Raw genomic sequence first — 19,998 nt, 5'->3', positions numbered from 1 at the left:
CAAGACTTGGCCCGAACTGATCCCAGCCTACGCTCCTTCCTCTCACGCTGTCGTGACAGGATTTCAGTCAGGAACACGCGGCTCTCTCTGCCTGCAGACGCGATCGAGCGGCAGCGGAGCCCCCGGCCGGCCGCGCTCCGCCGAGCCCGGACCCCCAACTCATCCCGCCGGGAGAACCCGCCCCGGGTGGAGCCTCCGGGGGCGCGGATCGCGGCCGAGGGGCCGGGCCGGGGGCGTTGCGGGGCTCGGGGCGGGCCCGGGCGCGGCTGCGGGGGGCGGCGGCCGCCCGGCCCCGGCTGCGTGAGGCGCTGCCCGCTCCGCCGGCCGGGGGCTCCTGTGCCGCTCGCCCGCCGGCAGCTCCCGCCCGGCGGAGGGGGGCGCGGAGGGCTCTCCCCGCCATGGCCTTCACCTTCGCCGCCTTCTGCTACATGCTGTCGCTGGTGCTGTGCGCCGCCCTCATCTTCTTCGCCATCTGGCATGTGAGTACCCCAGCCCCGCAGCCCCCGCGCCGGAGGCGGCTCCAGCCGCGGTCCGCGCAGGGTCCCGGTGCCGTGAGGGAGCCGTGAGGGAGCGGGGCGGGCTGAGGCGGGGGCGAGCAGCCCCTGGCCCGGGCGGCCGGGGAGCGGCGTCCCGCGGTGGGGCCGGGGCGGAAAGAGCTTGCCTGAGACCTCTGCGTGTGGGACCGTGTCAATTTCACTGCTGGGAGCGCACGGAGCCGCGGCCACGGGGCTGTGGCAGCCCGGGGTCCGTCTGTGGCACCTCGGGGTCTGTGGGACCTCGGCGGCTATGGCAGCCCGAGGTCTGTCTGTAGCAGCCCGGGGTCCTCCGTGGCAGCTCGGGGTCTGTCTGTGGCAGCCTGGGGTCGGTCGGTCTGTGTGTGGCAGCCCGGGGTCTTTCGGTCTGTGTGTGGCAGCCCGGGGTCGGTCGGTCGGTCTGTCTGTCTGTCTGTCTGTGGCAGCCCGGGGTCTGTGCCAGCTCGGTCCCCGCTGCCGGGAGCGCTGTCCCGGCCCCGCGGTGCTGGCGGCGCTCTCCAGGTGACACCATCCGCTTCTCTCGCCTGCGATCAGAGCGCTGTGACGGGGAAACAGCCCCGTTTGTGATCGAGCAGATACGGTGTTTTCCCTTAATAACTTCCTAAAAAGTTAGATGGGAAACTCGCTCGTCCTTCTGATACACGACCCGCACATTGTGGTCCACCTTTGTTAATTTCACTGCACGGGGCTGCTGCTCGTTCCGTGCTGTTTCGGGTGTCTGTGGTAGGCGTAAACCTGTAACTCAGATGTGAGATCGCTCTAATGCGTAACTTGCAATTCTTTTGAACTGTTACATATTTTAGAATTAATTACACTTCGTGTGTGCTACACGATAACTCCGTGCTGTAAGCATTCAGGATGGAGCAGGGTAAGTTGGAATATTGAGCGAGTCTCATGGATGCTTCCACAGCTACCTGATGGACTATGATTAAAAGAAAAACCCTCCTTTGACTGACAAGCAAGGGAGCTGCAGAGTTTGTTTTTATTGAAATGGAAGTAAAGCTGCTAGCTTAGTTGTGTTTGCACTCTGAAAGAAATCCTTCTGTTGCAAGAATGCTTTGAAATGTAATTATTTTGTACTCTTCATGGGACTGTTACAAGTTCTTTTTTTATTATTTTTTTATTAAGGAAACCACAAAGCTGTGATGGTATTGCCAAGTGCTGTTGTGATGTCAAAATACTGCAAGGCTGTAAAGGATCTGTAGCAGGCAGCTACTGCACTACTCTGAAAAAAGGAGTAGTAAAATTTAGATTATTACTCATGTTTTCTCTCCTCCTCTTCTGCAAACCTTTAGGTCTCCAAAAGTGAGAATTCCACAGCTTCCTCAAGGGGCTTAGAGTTAGAAGTGTGTTCTCCTTTGAATCTCTAGCTACAAATTAAACTGCAGCAATTTTAATGGTTGTTTTATGTGTTTGAAGTTTGTCACTGTGTCCTCTTTTTTTGAGTCTGGAGTTGATGTCCTGTGAATTCATAAAGGACTTGTAGCAAATCTGGCAAATAATTCTCCCATAAATGACTGCAGTTACTGCAAATTTACTCTTATTGAAACATTTTTTTAAACTTTCATTCTATAAACTCATGAAGAGCAATCCCTGAGTGCAAGAGCTCTGTAGAGGCAACTAGGAAAGAAAACCTCTTCTTGATACATTTATGTTTATGCTGCATGTTTCTTACATCTGTTGAAAAATTGTTGAGGGATTGAAATGGAAAATGGCTGGAAATGCTCTTGTGTTGTAAGAGTGAAAGAATTGGCACTATCTTTTCTAGTAAATAGAAAAATTCTAATAAAATACATGGTTTGTGAAGGAAAGTCATGGAATAACAGATTTAACACCCTGCCCAAATAAACTTTTAGGTGTCCATGTTATCCACATACACAGAGCACAAGGACTTTTATTATCCTTTCTGTAAGAACTGGTGCAGCCTGGTTTCTTCTCTAAGTTATGTATTGAGTCATAGGAGTTTCTTTCACCTTAAACATCTCAGTAGTGAAAATCTTCCCAAGAAACAAAACTCCTACTCCTTCCCTGTGACCTGATTTTTCTTCCACTATAATATACTGTAAGGGACAGTAAATATATTGCACATAGGTTCTAATAATGGCAGAGGAGTGTTCCCGTAATTACATTGTCCTGTGTATTTTTTAAGACATTCTGCTGCTAAGAATAAGTTGAGTGTCCTATCACTCTGGAAGATTTCTGAGAATAAGAATTTATATTTTGCAAATTATTTTAAAGGATAAGAAAAAGCTGTAGCATTTGGACTTGATATTGTTCTAACCTGAAGCTGAATGAGGTTTGGGCATATATCTGGAATGATTTAACAGCAGATTAAGTAAAACTTCCTTTTCTTCCTGCTGGAAAGTCAGATGAATTATGAATTTCATTCATATTGATCTAATAAGTATAATATAAACTGTACAACCAAAACAAGAGAGTAAGGTGAGGATTTTTGGTTTTGGACACTGTGCTTTTCTGGTGCCTTTCCTCTGAGAAGTTAAACTGCCTGTACATTCCTTACTCTTTGGAAGCAGAATTGAGAACAAAATGCACACAGTCCTCCAGATACCTGGAATATATTGTAATATTTTTCCTGCCTCTGGGTGATTTTCTTGTATAGGTAGCCAGAGGTGTCTGTCATAAAAAAAACCTCCCAACAAAACCAAATTAGAAATTATCAAGAAACTTTTGTTAGCAATAATTCCTGTGCAGCGCTTAATGTATTATTGCTGGAATTCCACTCATATATATTAAGTGGAAGAAAAAGGCTTGAAAATCTACATGTACTGCATTAAACCAATGTGGCACTCTGTGGTGCAGGAATTTTTACAGCATTTTGGTTGTTCAGTGACCACATTTCCTCTGGGTGTAATGTCACAGTATTAGGAACATCCTACAGAAGTGTGTGATACAACTAACAGCAAAATTTGTTCTACTAACTGCATAATTTGATATTCTCATCTGATCTTGTTGGAAGCTCAAGAATGGTGTTAGTCCTCCTACTAACTATCACAGGCACTTTGTTTTGCTGTCCTCAGCTCTTTTTCTTCTTTATATACAGCTTTTTACTGATCAGTTTCATTCCATTCCTAAACGGTATTGAGCTAAGATTTTAGCTTCTTGTTAACATTGAGCTGAGCCCTATCAAGTCTGTTTGGACTCCCAACAAGCCTTGACACAGCACATTCATTTCTAGTGTAGCTCCACTGAATTGCCTCAAGTGAAGTTAACTGAAGTTGACCAAGTTGTGCCTTATTTCTCCTCAGTTAAAAAAGGGATGTGCTTGTGTTGAGTCCTGCAGCACTGTGTTCTCCTAAAGCATATTGGTTTTGAGTAATCTGAGTCCTTCCCTTCTGGTGATATTTTAAGATGGAAAGACTTGCTTTGAGATTTGTTATTTAAAGGAAAGCTTTAAGAAAAGAGCTTTTCAAAGTGGTCCATGGCAAAGCAATTCATAAGTACCAAGAACATTGCTGTTAAAAAGAAAAGAATTTCCGTGGTGGGCCATCTCTTTTTCAACTCATACAAGCAAATCTTTGCATGTGACTGCTTCATAACCTAAGGATTGCCAGAAGGTTTCAGGGCTATCGTGCCAGTGAAAAAATTGGCAATGCCAGTGTGAGAAGTTGTGCCACACTGGAGGTTTTCTGGAATATTTTGATATAGCTGAGAACACAGATGAATCCAGGAACAGCCCTTTGGCACAACAAGAGCGGCGTGTGTCGAAAGTGATGGCAGCTACTTGAGCCAAGCTTAAGGAGAATAAAGCAGCAGAGGATGGAGGTTTTTTGGTTTATGCCCCCCACACCACCTTATTTTTCTTTTGGATAGTATTAATCTTGATAAACTACTTAATATAACTTTGGCTTCACTTAACGGTTACAAGTTCACAAGTGTAATTAAAAACAGTGGCAGGCTGTGACTGAACAGAGTGATATAGGCTAAGATTGACTTGTAGTTTTAATCAAAGCATCCTTTTTTTTTTTTTTTTTTTGCAAACACCAAGGAATTAAGCCCTTGCAATCTGTATTCAGTGTTGTTTCTGCTAATGGCTTTGTGTTTTATGTTTATCAGATACCTTGAGTTATCTATGCCTTGTTTTCTCATTTGCTAAGTGTGAGTAATGGAACTAAACTGCAAGTACTGCCTGTCACTTTATTTAAGACTATTCTTAAAATGTCTTTGCTTTCTGACAGAAGGTGCTATACACATGTAAGGTGTTGCCACTTCTGGTTTTTGTCACTGTAGCATCCTGGTGATGTGGACTGTAATTATTAGCACTCAAGTTTCAATAGCTCAGGTAAAAAATTCAAAAGCTCTCAAAGAGTTGTGGATGCAGAATTTGATGAGGATTTGGTTTCTGACTTACTTAGGCTTCTTCATAAAATTCCTAGTTTAATTTCTGATAAATTGTACAGCCTTAATTTTGACTATACATAAAAAGCACATAAGCTTGGCTTGACGGCAAATTCAGTTGAACAAAACACTTTGGTCACAAACTGAGTGCTGATCTGTGTTATCTGTGTCTTATTGTTTCTGTAGCTGAGGTTTGGAGGAGAGCTCTGCCCTACCTGAAAGCTGTAAAGAGATCTGTGATCTGACTTGAGCCTGTGCTTCTCTCTGGTGAAGGCTGCCAGCCATCTCAATTTAACCTCTCTGCAATGCTTTAGAGCCTGTCTAGAGAATAAAGTCTGTCATTTCCTTACAGACTTCTGGTCAAGCCTGAATTCTGTTCAGACATTGAAGTTCAGTGCTGTTCTCTAATGAGTCATTAATGCATTTCTCTGAGAATGTTGGTTAATTATGTGCTTAAAACTAAAATCAGATTAATGCTTGATGAAGGGGAGCACAAATGCTATTGCTGTGTGTTATACATATTTCTTGAAAATGTCTTTTCTTGCCCAAGCAGCTAAGCACATTGTCCCTCAAGGTTTTATAGTCAGGACAGTTTAGGGAATGAGTCTGATATTTCCACTCTTTTTAAAGACAGCACAGCCAGACTGCCCTGGCTATAACATAGCTTGACAGTTCCCTTACAACTTTTCTTTCAGAAGTTTGTCACATTAATGCTGACAGACAGATATTAGGCCAGGCAGCACAGGCTGTGGAGCAAACTGTATCTTTTCTATTGGGAAAGAGGTATATCTGAGTTTTGTAACCTTGCCATGCTTAAATAATAATTTAAAAGATCACAGAAGTCAGTCTATGGGCCCCAGCACAGACTTAAGCAGCATCTCTGTGTATGCTTGAACTGTCATGATGAGATTTATTTGGAGAAAGATTTTAAATTGTGTGTGTTCGCCACTGGCTATAATTCTGGATGCCTCACAAGGCATAGTCACTCCATTATCTGTGTAAAATAAATTATTCTGTGGAGTCTCGTGCCTCCCACAATATGTGCAGAGAGCTATTTAAATCTTATTTGGTTGTCACATATCCGAGGGGTTTTCGGTCTTAGGATTAGTTGTAAAATCTACTTACTAAGGGGATTTATATCTAAATTGGTAAAGAATGTATTTCTAGTGCTTTTAAGTAACTGCTATGCTTGTTAATAAGCAAGGCAATATAGCTGTCATATTTTATTAGACCATGAGTAAAACTCTTAGACTGAGTTGGAGGCATGAGTTTATAGTTCATTACATGTGTTTGTTTATTCAGCCACCACATACCGCATTAAATCAAATTTAAAACATTGAATTCAGCCTTCAGACCTCTGGCTTAGTGGATTACCCTCACCCCAACATAAATATCCTTTTAGCAAAGTATTTTTCAGAAGGAGGAGAAAGCTCAGCAGAGAATGTTTCCATACAGATAACAGACACCTCTTTGACCCATTCCTCTTTGTCAGACATGCCTCTCATTTATAACCAGTGTGACTGCTGACAGCTGGAGGTGACTCTACCAGGCAGTGGAACTTGGTCTCATTTAAGCTGTAAACTGGGAATACTGGGAGGTTTACTATTCTGGTGATGATAGTTTGGAAAACACTTCCAATTTCTGTGGAAACAAAGAGTATCTCCCACATGAAACAGGTAAAAATTAGTATTATTTCCACTTTGAAAAGAGTCACTTAAAGTCACAGGGCAGAGTCAGCTGATGGGGTAAAGGCAGAAGAATGTCAAATACTGTTTGATTTACTAGGTCACCTTCCAGGGTTTCACAGCTGGAAGTTCCCTGTTAAAAATTCAACTTGTGACTGTGATGGTGTGCAGAGAGCAAGAAGCAATTTTATTAACAGAATGGTTCCTGTATTCCTTGTTAGCAATTACAACTTCAGAAATGTCTTGTTCCTCTTAAAAGAAATGGTAAAAGGTTCATAGAATAATTTTGATTGGAAGAAATCTAGGAAATCATCCAGTCAAATCTCTTCTTCAAGGAAGGCTTAATTTCAAGGTTAGGCCAGGCTGCTGAAGGACCTGTCCAGATCACTGGTGAACTCTCCATGGGTGGAGAGATTAAACAGTGCCTGGATGGATGAGGAGAGAGCTGTGGATATTGTGCACTTTGACTTCAGCAAGGCTTTCCTCACTGTCTCTCACAACATCCTCGCAGGCAAACTCAGGAAGTGTGGAGAGGGTGAGTGGACAGTGGGAGTGGATGTGGAGCTGGCTGAATGCCAGATCTCAGAGGGCTGCTACCCATGGCACAGGAGAGTGGTGTCCCCTAAGGGTTGGTACTGAGCCCAGTGTCGTTTGGCTTACCCATCCATGACTTGGATGAAGGGGCAGATGTGTCCTCAGCAAGTTCACTGGTGGCACCAGGCTGGGAGCAGAGGCTGATACCCCAGAGGGCTCTGCAGCCTTCAGAAGGACCTCGGCAGGATGGAGAGATGGGTAGAGAAGAACTGCCTGGAGTTCAGCAAGGGCAAATTCAGGGTCCTGCACCTGGGTTGGAATAACCCCAGGCGCCTGTGCAGGCTGGGGGCCAAGCTGCTGGAGAGCAGCTCTCTGGAGAGGGACCTGGGGGTCTGGTTGGGCAGCAAGTTGTCCCTGAGCCAGCAGTTTGTCCTTGTGGCCAAGAAGATGAATGGTATCCAGGGATGCATTAGGAAAACTGTTGCCAGCAGGTCGAAGTCCATGGTCCTGGCCCTCTGCTCAGCCCTGGTGAGGCACATCTGGAGAGCTGTGTCCACTTCTGGGCTTCTCAGTACAAGAGAGATGTGGAGCTGCTGGAGCAGGTCCAGGGGAGGCTACAAAGGTGATCAAGGGACTGGAGCTCTTCCTTCTGAGGAAAGGCTGAGGGAGCTGGGCCTGTTCTGCCTTGAGAGGGAACCTCACCAATGTCAATATCTGAAGGAAGGGTGTCAAGAGGACAGGCTCTTCTAGAGTGGTGCCAAGCAACAGGACAAGAGGAATGGGCAGAAGCTGATGCAGAGGAAGTTGAAGGAGAAATTCTGTACTTGCAGCTGAGCACTGAGACAGATTGCCCAGAGAAGCTGTGGAGTGTCCCTCACTGGAGATATTCCAGAACCATGTGGACACAATCCTGTGCCGTGTGCTCTGGGATGACCTTGCTTGAGCAGGAGGTTGGACCAGGAAACCTACTGTGGTCCCTTCCAAACTGATCCACTCTGTGATTCTGCAAGTTTGAGAACTTGTTCCAGTACCTTATTCATTGCACTGTGAACATTGTTTTCTTACACACGGCTGGAATTTCTGTGGTGCAGCTTCTGACTTTTATGCTGTCCTTATGGTGCATTCCCCTGAAAAAAGTTTTGTGCTAACTTCTGTGGAACCCACCCCAGGAAACTGAATGCAAGATCACGGAGCAAATCCTCCTAGATGCCATGCTAAGGAAAAGAAAGAAATGGTTGGTGACAGCCAACACATCCTCACTAAGGGCAAATCGCACTGAGAAATTTGGTGACCTTTTACAACAGGGTTACTGAGTTGATGGATGAGGGAGGAGGAGTCATCTGCCTGGACTTGTGCAAAGCATTTGACACTGTCCTGAGTGACATCCTTGCCTCTAAACTGGAGAGACATGGATTGGACAGATGGATAACTCAGTGGAATCAGCTGGACAGTTGCACTCTCAGAGTTGTGGTCAGCAGCTCGATTGTTGAGACCAGTGACAAGTGGTGTTTCTTGGAGGTGGGAATGGGAACCAGTGCTGTCAAACCTCTCTGGTGACATAGAAGGTGGGACCAAGGTCACCCTTGGTGGGTTTAATGACACCAGGCCGTGGGGTGTGGTCAACACGTGGGAGGGAAGGGATGCCATCCAGAGGGACATTGACAGCTGGAGAAGTGTGTCACAAAACAACACAAAATGAACGACACTCGCACGCTGAGATGTCCAAGGCAAAAAAAGGCCATTTCTGGACCTCCAAATTTATAGAATTCTAAAAGTGACCATGGATTGGAGGATGAAATTGTCACTTCTCCAACCACACTGGTCAAACTAACGGTTCATCAATTCTCTCTTCCTTCAGAAGGGAATGCAAAACAATCATTATTTACATGAAAGTATGTGAGAAACTCCATTACAAAAATGCAAACATCAGAAGGCTTAGAAAAACTTTAGAAGAACAGGGCGACAGAGGTGGACCTGTGTGAGCCTTGTGACATTCAACAAGGCCAAGGACCAGATCCTGCTCCTGGGTCAGGTGCAACCCAAGCACAAACACAGCCAGGATGGAGAATGGATGGAGAGCAGCCCTGAGCAGGACTGGGGGCTGTTGGTTGGTGAGAAACTCAGCATGACCTGACAATGTGTGCTCACAGCCCAGAAAGCCAAACGTGTCCTGGGCTGCATCAAAGGAGCTGTGACCAGCAGGTCAAGGGAGGGGATTCTCCTCCTCCACTCTGCTCTCCTGACATCCCACCTGGAGTGCTGTGCCCAGCTCTGGAATCCCTAGCATAAGAAGAACTGTTGGAGTGTGTCCAGAGTAGTTCCACAAAGATGCTCAGAGGTTTGGAGCACCCTGAGAAGGCTGAAAGAATTGGAATTGTTCAGCCTGGAGAAGAGAAGGCTCCAGGGAGACGTTACAGCACCTTCCAGTACTGGAATGGGGCCTACAAGAGAGCTGGAGAGGGATTTTTACAAGGAACAGAACAAGAGGGAATGGCTTTGAACAGAGGGTAGGTTTAAATTCAGAGAGCTGTCAGTGCACTTTGTGAAGGGAGGACAAAAGTCTTCGCGTTTTTCTCAGCTTCCCATTGAAAAGGTATTGCTATAAAGCAAGGATTTATTTTAGGATTGTCATTGTGGAAAGTTACATTAAAATCACAAAACATTGACAATGGAAGTAGGTTTTCTCAGCAAGATACTGCAGGAGTGCTGAACTTGTGGCTCCAGTTTTGATTATGTGAGCACATGAAGCAGAACACAGGGGAGATGAAGAGGTAGTGCCATCACTGAGTTCTTCCATTGTGCATGGCTCACCAATGTAACAGGTCATGAAAAATCTGAATTGGACTTGGGTCCTTTTGTATTTCTATGCTTTTGCAGGTCATGTCATATTCTAGTTGTCAAATATAGGTTGGGTTTTTTAAAATACATCCAGCAGTCTAAGCACATTGCTGGAGAAACCAAAGCTTAAAGAATTAAGGAAACTGACAGTAAAATGGTAATAATTAGCAACTTATAGCCCTTGCAATTATCTCATACCAGATAGTGTGCAAATGCCAGGCATTGTTGATAAAAGCACCATTTTTTTAATAGAATGACATTTGATTTTTTAAATGCATTTAAATGCCAACCATCTTCACGCTGTGTGTGAGTCACGGTTTCAAGTGTGTAATTGTTTAGTCAATCTTCTGTTGCATTATTATTTCATCACGCTATGAGTTTGGGCTAAATAGTTCACATTGTATCAGCATCTAACTAGAAACTTCTTTATACATTCAAAGAATGGGCATTTATAAGCAAACATAATGAAGGCTCCACTGAAATCAATTTGATTGCATGTGCTTCAGAGTTGTTCTTCCCTCAGTATTATATAAACACTATTAGCAGATCCTTTAGAAAATTGATTTGCTGATCATCCAAGTGACAGGCCTGTTTGGAGCTATGCTGAAATGTATCTTCATCCTTAATCATGCTCCTGTAATTAAACTAAGGAGTTTTATGAGAACATGGCTGAACAGATGAGGAGGTTTTTGGGTGTTGTTCTTTTAATCTCAGTTTTTGATCACTTTTACACGTTGTTGTGTCCCTTCCCCTTGCCTCTTTTCTGCAACCACAGCTCCAGTGCTGCTTTATTGCTTGCCCTTGCTTCAGCCCTGCAAACCCAGCTGTGTGGCCGAAGGCCATTTCACATATGTCTGTGTGTGTGTCTTGGCCTTGGAGTTATTTCCTCCAAGTTCTGCCTGGCCTCTTTTTGGCCAAGAAAGAAAACTTGGGAAGGTCTTTAAGGTGCTCATCCCTGCATTTAGAAGAGCCCCTGTTCCATTGTCCTGCCTCTTGCTGGTCCAGCTGGGCTCCTGCTGTGCCCCTGAAAGTCGGGAAGCACAGATCCAGCAGAATTTCTGCCTCCCACGGGCTCCTTTCTGAGACAGCTTTAGTAGAACCCCACTGCTGAGTGGGTAACAGGGAATAAAAATGACGTGGAAAGGGGGAAAATGGAACTGTGGGAGGGAGGACTTCAGGGAGAAAGATGTGAAGGAAAGAGGAAATGAGAGGAAGAAAATCCTTGTATGAGCCAGGAGACTAACAACAGGGAAGATTTTTGTGTTCTCATTCTCATTTGGGAGGAAATTATTTGGGCAGAAGAGGCTGCCTGAAGCCAGAAGGTGTGGTTAATTCAGGTGGTGGATGTTTTTGGAAAGCCCATGTTATGAGTCTTCTGTGTGGGTATGGTGTAATGTATGACATGCTTGAACAGATTTTTTAGTGACAGAACCCAGATTCCTTTATGTGAATCCTGGGTTTTGGTGTATGTGCATAAATTGCTGCTCTCAGGAATGGAGAACATGGGAGAGGGGGGAAAAGTATCAGCAGCAATGAGAGGAAAACTAAGGAGTGTGTGGGGAAAAGGAAGGTAATGCTTCTCCCAAGCATGTATCAGCATAACAGAACTTTAAAATATCAAAATAATAACTTGTAGCAATGTGTAGGAGTCTTTGGAAGCTCAAGAAAAGAACAAATTGTGTTGTGGTGATAAGACTGAATACTTGCTTAGAGACAGCACCAGCCAGCTGGCCAGTCTCTCACCTCTGACTTTTATCTACTGATACTGGAAAGAACCTTCTCTTTTGATCTCATTCTCTTACTGTCTTCTTTGGGGCAAATATTTTTTTCTAGTTGTACCTATTTTGGTACATATTCCCATCTGTTTACTACCCTGTCCCTGAATTTATTCTGCAGAAACAGTCTGTTTATTCCTAGTTTTGGATTATCAGCTTCGAGCTGTTAAGTAATAGAAAAAGTGCTTTGGTTCACTTTGAGAATAATTTATGAAGATGGAGCTTTGTGGCTGTAGTGCATCTGTGTGTTTCTCCTTGCACATACTATAATTCTGGTGAGAATTAAAAGATAAGTAGAAACATTGCATGGGAGCACACTGAATTTAAGGTGAGATAGATTAGAGATTGTTTGTAATTTTGAGGAAAACCAGGGGCAGAAGAATAAACCCTCTCACCTCCATAGGTAGGCAGTTATATTGCTTCCATACAGAATAAACCAGCCATTGGTCCACTGTAACCAGGCCACCTTTCCTGCTCCCTTGTGCACCTGGCCAGCCTCTTGTACAGGTGTTTCACCAACCCATGTGTAGCCTGTCCTCAGTTTTTGGTGTGGAAAAAACTGGATAGTGAAGAATTTGGCCTATGCAAGTAGCAGATGTACAAATCTGTAGTGATGCATCTGTGATATAGGGGCTGTGAGAAAGACATTGGAGTTGTTTTATTTCTTACTGTGTTTTTGTAGTTGATATGGAGTTTAGTGTAAAGAGAAGCAAGGGCAAAGCAGTGCTATCTCTGGTGCTGAAAGCAGAGTTCTGCAGCCTCTCCTGGACATGGACAGAAAATCACACTGCTTTCATCTCCCTCTGCTTGGCTGGGGGACCTGCAAGTCAATTCATCTGCACTAGATATTCCCTGAATCAGAGCCACAGATCTGAGTTTGACACCTCAGCTGTAAAGCTTGGATCCAAACTCCCATAATTTCCTCTTGGCCCATTGAAGGCATCAAGACTAGAGGTGAAGTCTTGGCCTAAATTTATACATATGCTTGTTGAGTTTGTCTGCAGATGTGCTCCTTGTTTACATCCTTTCCAGGACAGAAGACAAAGCTGATGCAAGAATCTGTATGACTTTGTTATGATGACCTTTGCTTTGATCAAGGCACTGGAGCATCTCCCTTCTGAGGGAAGGCTGAGGGAGCTGGGCCTGTTCAGCCCTGAGAAGGGACAACACATTGGGGACCTCATCAAATGTCTGTCAGTGTCTGAGGGAGGGTGCCAAGAGGACAGAGCCTGGCTCTTCTCAGTGGTGCCAGTCAACAGGACAAGTGGCAATGGGCAGAAGCTGATGCACAGGAGGTTCAGCCAGACTGTGAGGAAGAACTTTCCTGTGCAGTGACCAAGCACTGGACCAGAATGGCCAGAGGAGGGGCAGAGTGTCCCTCACTGGAGATATTCCAGAGCCATGGACACAATCCTGTGCTGTGTGCTCTGGGATGACCCTGCTTGAGCAGAGAGGTTGAAAACGCTGTGTTCCCTTCCAACCTGACCCATTCTGTGATGCTGTGACACCTTTTCTTGGTTTGCTGAATGTGTGGCTGTGGCTGTGGCTGGGAATCCTTGTTGTAGCAGGTTGTTTGCTTTTCAAGTCCTGACCATCACATCAAGTTAATACCTAACTAAGAAGTGACAGCATTCCCAGTAATGACATGTCAGTTTGATGTCACTGGTGCTCTGTGGAAAACTGATCTTGGGGTTTTGGTGCTGGACTGAAGAGATCAGAAGCAGTTAGAGACTGAAATGTTTAAAAGGTTTTGATCTTGTTATCTAAATTGAAAAACCTGTTTGTTTTATAAGGAATCCACATTAAGTACCCCAGTGCATGTAGGAGGAGGAGACCATATGCATGAAGAGAATATTGGCAGCATGCTTGTCTCAAAAGCACAAGGAGTGTGGGAGACTCTGTTCCCTATTGCTGCAGAGATTCCACCTGTATTTCCCCCAGCCTACAATGATGCCCAGATATTGTGCCTTTGGGGCTGGTGGGAAACACTGTCAAATGCTCTGTAAGATTTTATTGGAAAAAAGAGAAGAGCACACATACAAGAGCTTGGGAATGCCAACCATACCTGCTGCCTTTGGTTCAGACCCTGACATTAACTCACCACTGACCCATGGAGTCTTCAGCCAGCTGAGGTAGAGGAATAGTTTCTACCACACTGAATGTAATTAAATGGAAGCATTGCATCTCTGTGTCCAAGAAAGCTTCCTTTCTGTTCAGAACAATGTGGTGTATTCACCAGTTTAGGTGTTAAGTGAAAATGTGGGGGTTTTTGCCTTCTTACTGGTAGCAAATGTTTGTGTCCCACTGAGGGGTGAGTTGTGGAGCGTGTTTGATTCACAGAACACTGCTGCTTTCTGAACTGGTTCCCTGTAGTGAATGCAGTAAAGTAAGGTGTAAAAAAAAAGGAAAAAAAGAAGAATAATGACAACAAAATGATGAAATCCTTTGAGAGGGAAAGAAGGATGGCAGTCTGGACACACCTTAAAAATTCCTCCTCTGCTTGAGGTCTGTTTGGAAATGTGTTCAAGCTGCAGGGAGCAAAACTATTAACCTATTTAGAAGCAGGCTCTGTACAGCTATGTTAGCATCATCCCTCCTGCACAGCTTGCTGCTTGTCTTCCTTCTCTTAACAAAATGCACTTTATATGTGCACAGCTGAATTTTGTCTGGCTGCATTTCAGCTGCTGTAGACTGGAAGACAGCGAGTGGGTATAAAGTTGTGATAAAAGCCCAGGTCATCTCTGTCTGTGGTGAATCAGTGGGACATTTGTCTCTGCTGCAGGAGGGGGTTGACATCTCACTTCCAGGATGACTGGGGAAGATATTTCAGTATCTGTGGTGAGTGAGTGAAATCTGTGACCAGAGTCCTGTTGTTCGCCAGTAAAAACTGTTTCACCTTGCAGTTAAATTAAATTATTTTTAAAAGCCCATTTTATATGAGTTGTAGAAATCTGTCAATAGATGCTTGTCAAATCATCCTTCTGGAAACATTGTGTGCACAACAGAATTTTGCAGTTGCTGAGGGTTTTTAGTGGTTTTGCCAAAATAATTAACATGAATTCTTTACATTCAGGAATCAGGTTGCTTTTCCAAACTGTGATCTGCAGTGTTGCAATAATAACTGGTACCATGGACACAGTAACTTTCCAATCAAGGCACTCAAAACTTGGTACAGTGTGGTTGTATTCCTGAAAATAAATTTCTGTATTTTTTCCCAATGTGGATGGAGTTTTTCATGCTTGTGCCAATAGGTTTGGACTGCTTGGGTGACTGCCAAACAGTTATTCTTAATTCTTAGTGGTTTCCCCTGCACCTCACTGCAGGCTTGGAGATCTGATTTTGTGTAGCTGATGCAGTAATATTGCTTTTGTCCATCTGTATAGAGTTGGGTTGTTTTTTATTTTGCTACTTTTTCACCTGCATAGTTTTTATCTATGCAGGGAAAAACAGAGGTGTAAATATAGCAGTGCAGGCTGGCGTGTTTGTGCACACATGCTCTCAGCAAAAGAGCCTTCCTCTATGGATATTCATCAGTATTTACAATTATACCTCTGTATTTCCACTGGTAGGTAGGAAATAATTTTGAGTCATGTTTACAGAATGAAGATTATGCATTTTTATATTTGCATACTGGACTTTCTATTGGAAAAGTCTTATGATCTGGCTTAAATACTGGAGAAATTACACTAAGATTTTCATTACTTTAATCAGCTTAAGCTTCCAGTTAGAGCCTAAAAAGTTTAAATCATGTTGTCCTAAATGCAGCATCTTTTACAGAAAAAGAACTTGAGGAAAGGGATATAGACTGGGTGCTCAGGTGTTTGTGCAGCCCTGGATAGAGCCACATTTTGGATTTCTGAGAGGAGGGTTGTTTAATGGTGGCAGCATGTGAAATTCAAGCTAAGTAGAGCTAGGAAATGCCATACAGTTGTTACTGTGAAATCTGACAAATAGAACAATTTTCTACCCTTGAGTGACTTAAAACCATTTGCAACCTTAATCCAAAAAGGCTCTGCTTAAAGCAGTGTTCTGCTCTAGAGATGAACAACAGCACAATAATCAGGCAGAAGGGCATGGTTTCACTTCTCATGTTATTAGTGTACTGACAGTATTCTCTCTTTCCCTTAAACTTTGTATGGTGCAACAATCCAGAGGCTTTGGTTCTTCTGCCACTGATTCTGTAAATAATTTCATTTCTTTGACCTTCATTTTTTTCCCTTGTGTAAAAAATGGAAATTATCTTTTCCTTTGTTAAGACCTTCATTGCCTTGGAGGCAGATCTATAACTGCAAAACATTGTTAATTGTTATTGTTTACTTTTATTAATATGTGGTGAATTAATTACTCAGAAAATAAAAGAGAAGAGAAGAAAAGAATACTTTCCATCTCACTTTTTTCTTTGCCCTTGATTTGGCTCTCTTGCTAAGGTTCTCATCAACACCAGCATGTCAGATCCACTGGTCTAGGAAGCTACTGTGTGGCACAGAGAGGTATGATGAAAACCAAGACTGGAGACTTCTTTCCCTTTTTAATAGGAGATGCTTAATGAGTGGATATAGACAGGAAATACAACATGATAAAAAGCATAAAATTCAGTGGAATTTGGGGCAGGTCGCCCCTCTGTGACCGTGTTCACAGGGGTCTTAGGATGAGGGAAGAGATGAGGATCTGACTCCATGCTTGAGAAGGTTTGATTTATTATTTTAAGATATATATTACATTAAAACTATACTAAAAGAATAGAAGAAAGGATTTCATCAGAAGGCCAGCTAAGAATAGAATAGGAAAGAATGATAACAAAGGTTTGTGGCTCAGCTCTCTGTCTCAGAGCCAGCTGGATTGTGATTGGCCATTAATTAGAAACAACCACATGAGACCAATCACGGATGCATCTGTTGCATTCCACAGCAGCAGATAATCAATGTTTGCATTTTGTTCCTGAGGCCTTTCAGCTTCTCATGAGGAAAAATCCTAAGGAAAGGATTTTTCATAAAAGATGTCTGTGACACCCCTCCATTCATACAATTTTGAAATATCTTTCATGCTTGGTAACATTAAGCAGATCAATTCAACCAGAGAGCAAAGAGGGATGAATAACACCTCATAGATAAATTTCTTGTTCAGGTTAATTTCATATGGTAAGAACTGGGTAGCAAAAACCCGTTCTCTCAATCTGTCACTTTGCTGTTGTCCCTGTTCTCTGTAGCTCTTTATGGGCTCCCTCACATCCAGGCAGTGACTTCCTTTCCTTTCCAGGTCCTTTTTCAGTCCTCCCTCACTGGCTCTTACCTGACTGACATTCTTTCAGTTGCTGCTTCTGCCCAACAAAATCCAGCCAAGTACCTCAGCCAATTTCCTCATGGTTCAAACACATTTTGCCAACACCGTTGATATCTCTGTGCATCCATTGCTGGGCAGCCATGAAGTTGAGGAGCTCCTAATCCTGCCTCCCTTCTGTCCAAGTGCTGACTTGCAGTCAGCCTGGGTGCTGTGGAAGCTGCCTGGGAGAGTGCAGGGGAGACAAATTGTCTGAAAGAACCATTAAAGACAGTTCCTTCAATATGGGATGGTGGTGCATTGACAGGGTGGTGGCAAGGAAGCATATGTTAGGTGTTACTGTTCTGTTCTGTGGTTGGTGTGCTTGTCATCAAGTTCTGTTTTATCTTAACTTTCCTGAGATGCCAGTAGGCAATAATATCCAACTTCTTTGCTGTCACTGCATTCACACCTACACCAACTTCACTGCCACCCTAAACACCACATTCTCAATTAAAATATGTTTCTGTAAGAGCTCAGTGATTAAAAAAAAAAAAGTATCTTCCCTAAAAATGAGATATCATGGCTAATTTCTAACATCAAGTGAAATTTTCATTTTGGTGCGTACATAATCATAAAAAGAAAGCAAAATTCATGTTTGGTCTTGTGTGAATACTTCCTTATTCAAAACTGGTATGGTCTCTCTGATAAGCAGAGAGAGTGCAGGCAATTAAAACAAAATTTATAAATATAATTGCAATTGAAACATGTATTGTCATCACAATCTCATTGATGCATTATGTGTATAAATTGGGGCAAACTCCTTGCTGGCTTGTACTGGGAGTTTTGAGATTTGCAGATGGTGTGAATCACCAGAGACTGCAAGCATTATTTTTATAGAATTTCAGTTTTATTAGGTGGAAAACACACACAAGTACACTTCTCTCACCAGGAAAAACATGGCTAGGGCAGAGGCAGAACAAACTCCCTGTAGTTATTTGCAATGTGGATTCACAGGGAAAATTCCCCAAGACAGAAGGTAATGCAATATCCCTTGTCCATTCAATCCCTGGCCTGTTTCTGCAGTAATTATAAAAAATATTGCTAAACATGATGAGCTTTTTCTTTTCCTCATAGGGCTTTGCAAGTCACCAGATAACTTGGTGTTTTGGGTTTTTTTCCTTCAAGTTCCTAAATAAATGTCAGATGGTCCTTATTCTCTGTCTATGAAGCTGTGTACAACATTAATGTTTACTAATAGATATAAATCTCTCTATTTTGTGAGAACCAGTCTCTAATTTTCATGTTTCCATTTGGAAACATGTTTCCAAATTCTGTTCAGCTTTGTGACCAGGGGCTGGTCATTTTTCTTTGGAGCAGTGTGTTTATTGTGTGCCCTTTGCAGAGACTGGGTTGCTGATGTCCATGCATGTGAATGATTTGTAGTCTTGATTGCCACCCTCCATCAAATTAGATTTGATAGCTGAAAGATCATGAATGCTTTATAAAATACATTCATTGACAGGGGTGAAACGATGTCATTTCTTATGGAGTGCCCTGCCTGGGATCTATTTCATTATCTCAGGGTGAGATGAGATGAGCTGCTCAGCCCAGGATGCTGTGAGTGTGGCAGGTTCTGAGGTGAAACAGCCCCTGAGAGTGTCCAGGTGCTGTCCCAGAGCACTCAGCAGCTCTGCTCAGTGGATGTGTGGGAATCAGGATTGTTGGATTTGTGGGGTGCCCCGTGGCAAGGAGGAATGATGAATCGGACTCCATGTTCTCAAAAGGCTAATTTATTATTTTATGATATTATATTATATTAAAGAATACAGAAAGGATACTTATAGAATGCTAAAAAGATAATAATGAAAACTTGTGACTCTCTCCAGAGCCCCGACACAGCTTGGCCCTGATTGGCCAAAGAGTCAAAACAATTCACAGAAAACCAATGAAACAATCACCTGTTGGTAAAGAATCTCCAAACACATTCCAAAGCAGCAAAACACAGGAGAAGCAAATCAGATAATTATTGTTTTCCTTTTCTCTGAGGCTTCTCAGCTTCCCAGGAGCAAAACCGTGGGCAAAGGGATTTTTCAGAGAATGTGACAGTGACACAGGATGAGCTGCATCCAGCTCAAAAGGGAGCAGGCACAAGGTTGTTCCTCTGGCTGTGGTCAGAGTGCTGCAGCTCCCCTGAGAGCACTGTGAAATACTTCATGGAGATAAGGGCTTGGTTATTTGGGGTTTGCAGGGGAAAATGGCAGCTCCAGCCACTCAACACCCCAGGGCATTAAACTGCCACAGAATGAGAGTTATAATTGAAAGAGGAAGATGTTTCCTAATTAATTATGCAAACTGTGCTGCAGCCCAGCTGTATTTTCAGTAATATAATATAATTTGTTGCACAATTACTCAGTGTGTTGTGAGCAACTGCTAATCTTAAGAAACTACAGTTATACTCAGTTGTGGTTTTAGATTTAGAACAAATCACATTGTTAGATCTAACAGCAATGAAAAATCCCCAACACATCCCACTCCCAACAACAAAACAGAAGAAAACCATGCTCCCAAAATGCTTTGGGAGTTTCTTTATATTCCTCTAATTCTGAACCTGCCTTTGCTTTATCATTTTTCACTGTAACTGACAAATAGGAAACAGGAATGTGGTTTTTCATAAATTAAAATAGGTATTTTCATGTCATCACTAGACTTCTATTTCTGGAGATTTAACAAAATATAAAAATATTATGGAACATTTTTTAAAAAATAAATTGAGGAGGATTTATTTTTGTCAACCTCCTTCCAGAGAGACACTGAAACCTTCATTGAAGAAACTTTCCTCCAGTCATGTGTGCTTGAAACCAGACCTCAGTCTCTTTCAGGTGTAGCAGGAATGTCTCTTCACATTGTCATATCTTGTAGGCTCATCTCCAAAGGTTTGTCTGTGAGACTGTTGCATTTACACTTACTGGTTCTGTGAAAACCGTGTGCTAAAATACCTGTCAGATGTGTTTCAGTGCA

At 43.2% G+C, this 19,998-nt stretch overlaps 1 protein-coding gene across 2 annotated transcripts in view; it reads left to right on the top strand.

The window, feature by feature from the left end:
* Positions 1-372: 372 nt before the first annotated feature.
* CNIH3 (cornichon family AMPA receptor auxiliary protein 3) overlaps positions 373-19,998 on the top strand; it is a 44,914-nt gene continuing 25,288 nt past the window's right edge. The window contains exon 1 of one of the 2 annotated variants that reach the window (XM_058802417.1): positions 373-479. In XM_058802417.1, coding sequence (XP_058658400.1) covers positions 399-479 — 81 coding nt within the window. In that variant the 5' untranslated portion in view covers positions 373-398. The remainder of the gene's footprint in view (positions 480-19,998) is intronic. The other variant, XM_058802418.1, reaches the window with a different exon arrangement.

The sequence above is a fragment of the Ammospiza caudacuta genome, chromosome 3 (genome assembly GCF_027887145.1).
Source record: "Ammospiza caudacuta isolate bAmmCau1 chromosome 3, bAmmCau1.pri, whole genome shotgun sequence".
Taxonomy (NCBI): Eukaryota; Metazoa; Chordata; class Aves; order Passeriformes; family Passerellidae; genus Ammospiza; species Ammospiza caudacuta.
This window is presented reverse-complemented; position numbering and strand designations above follow the sequence as displayed.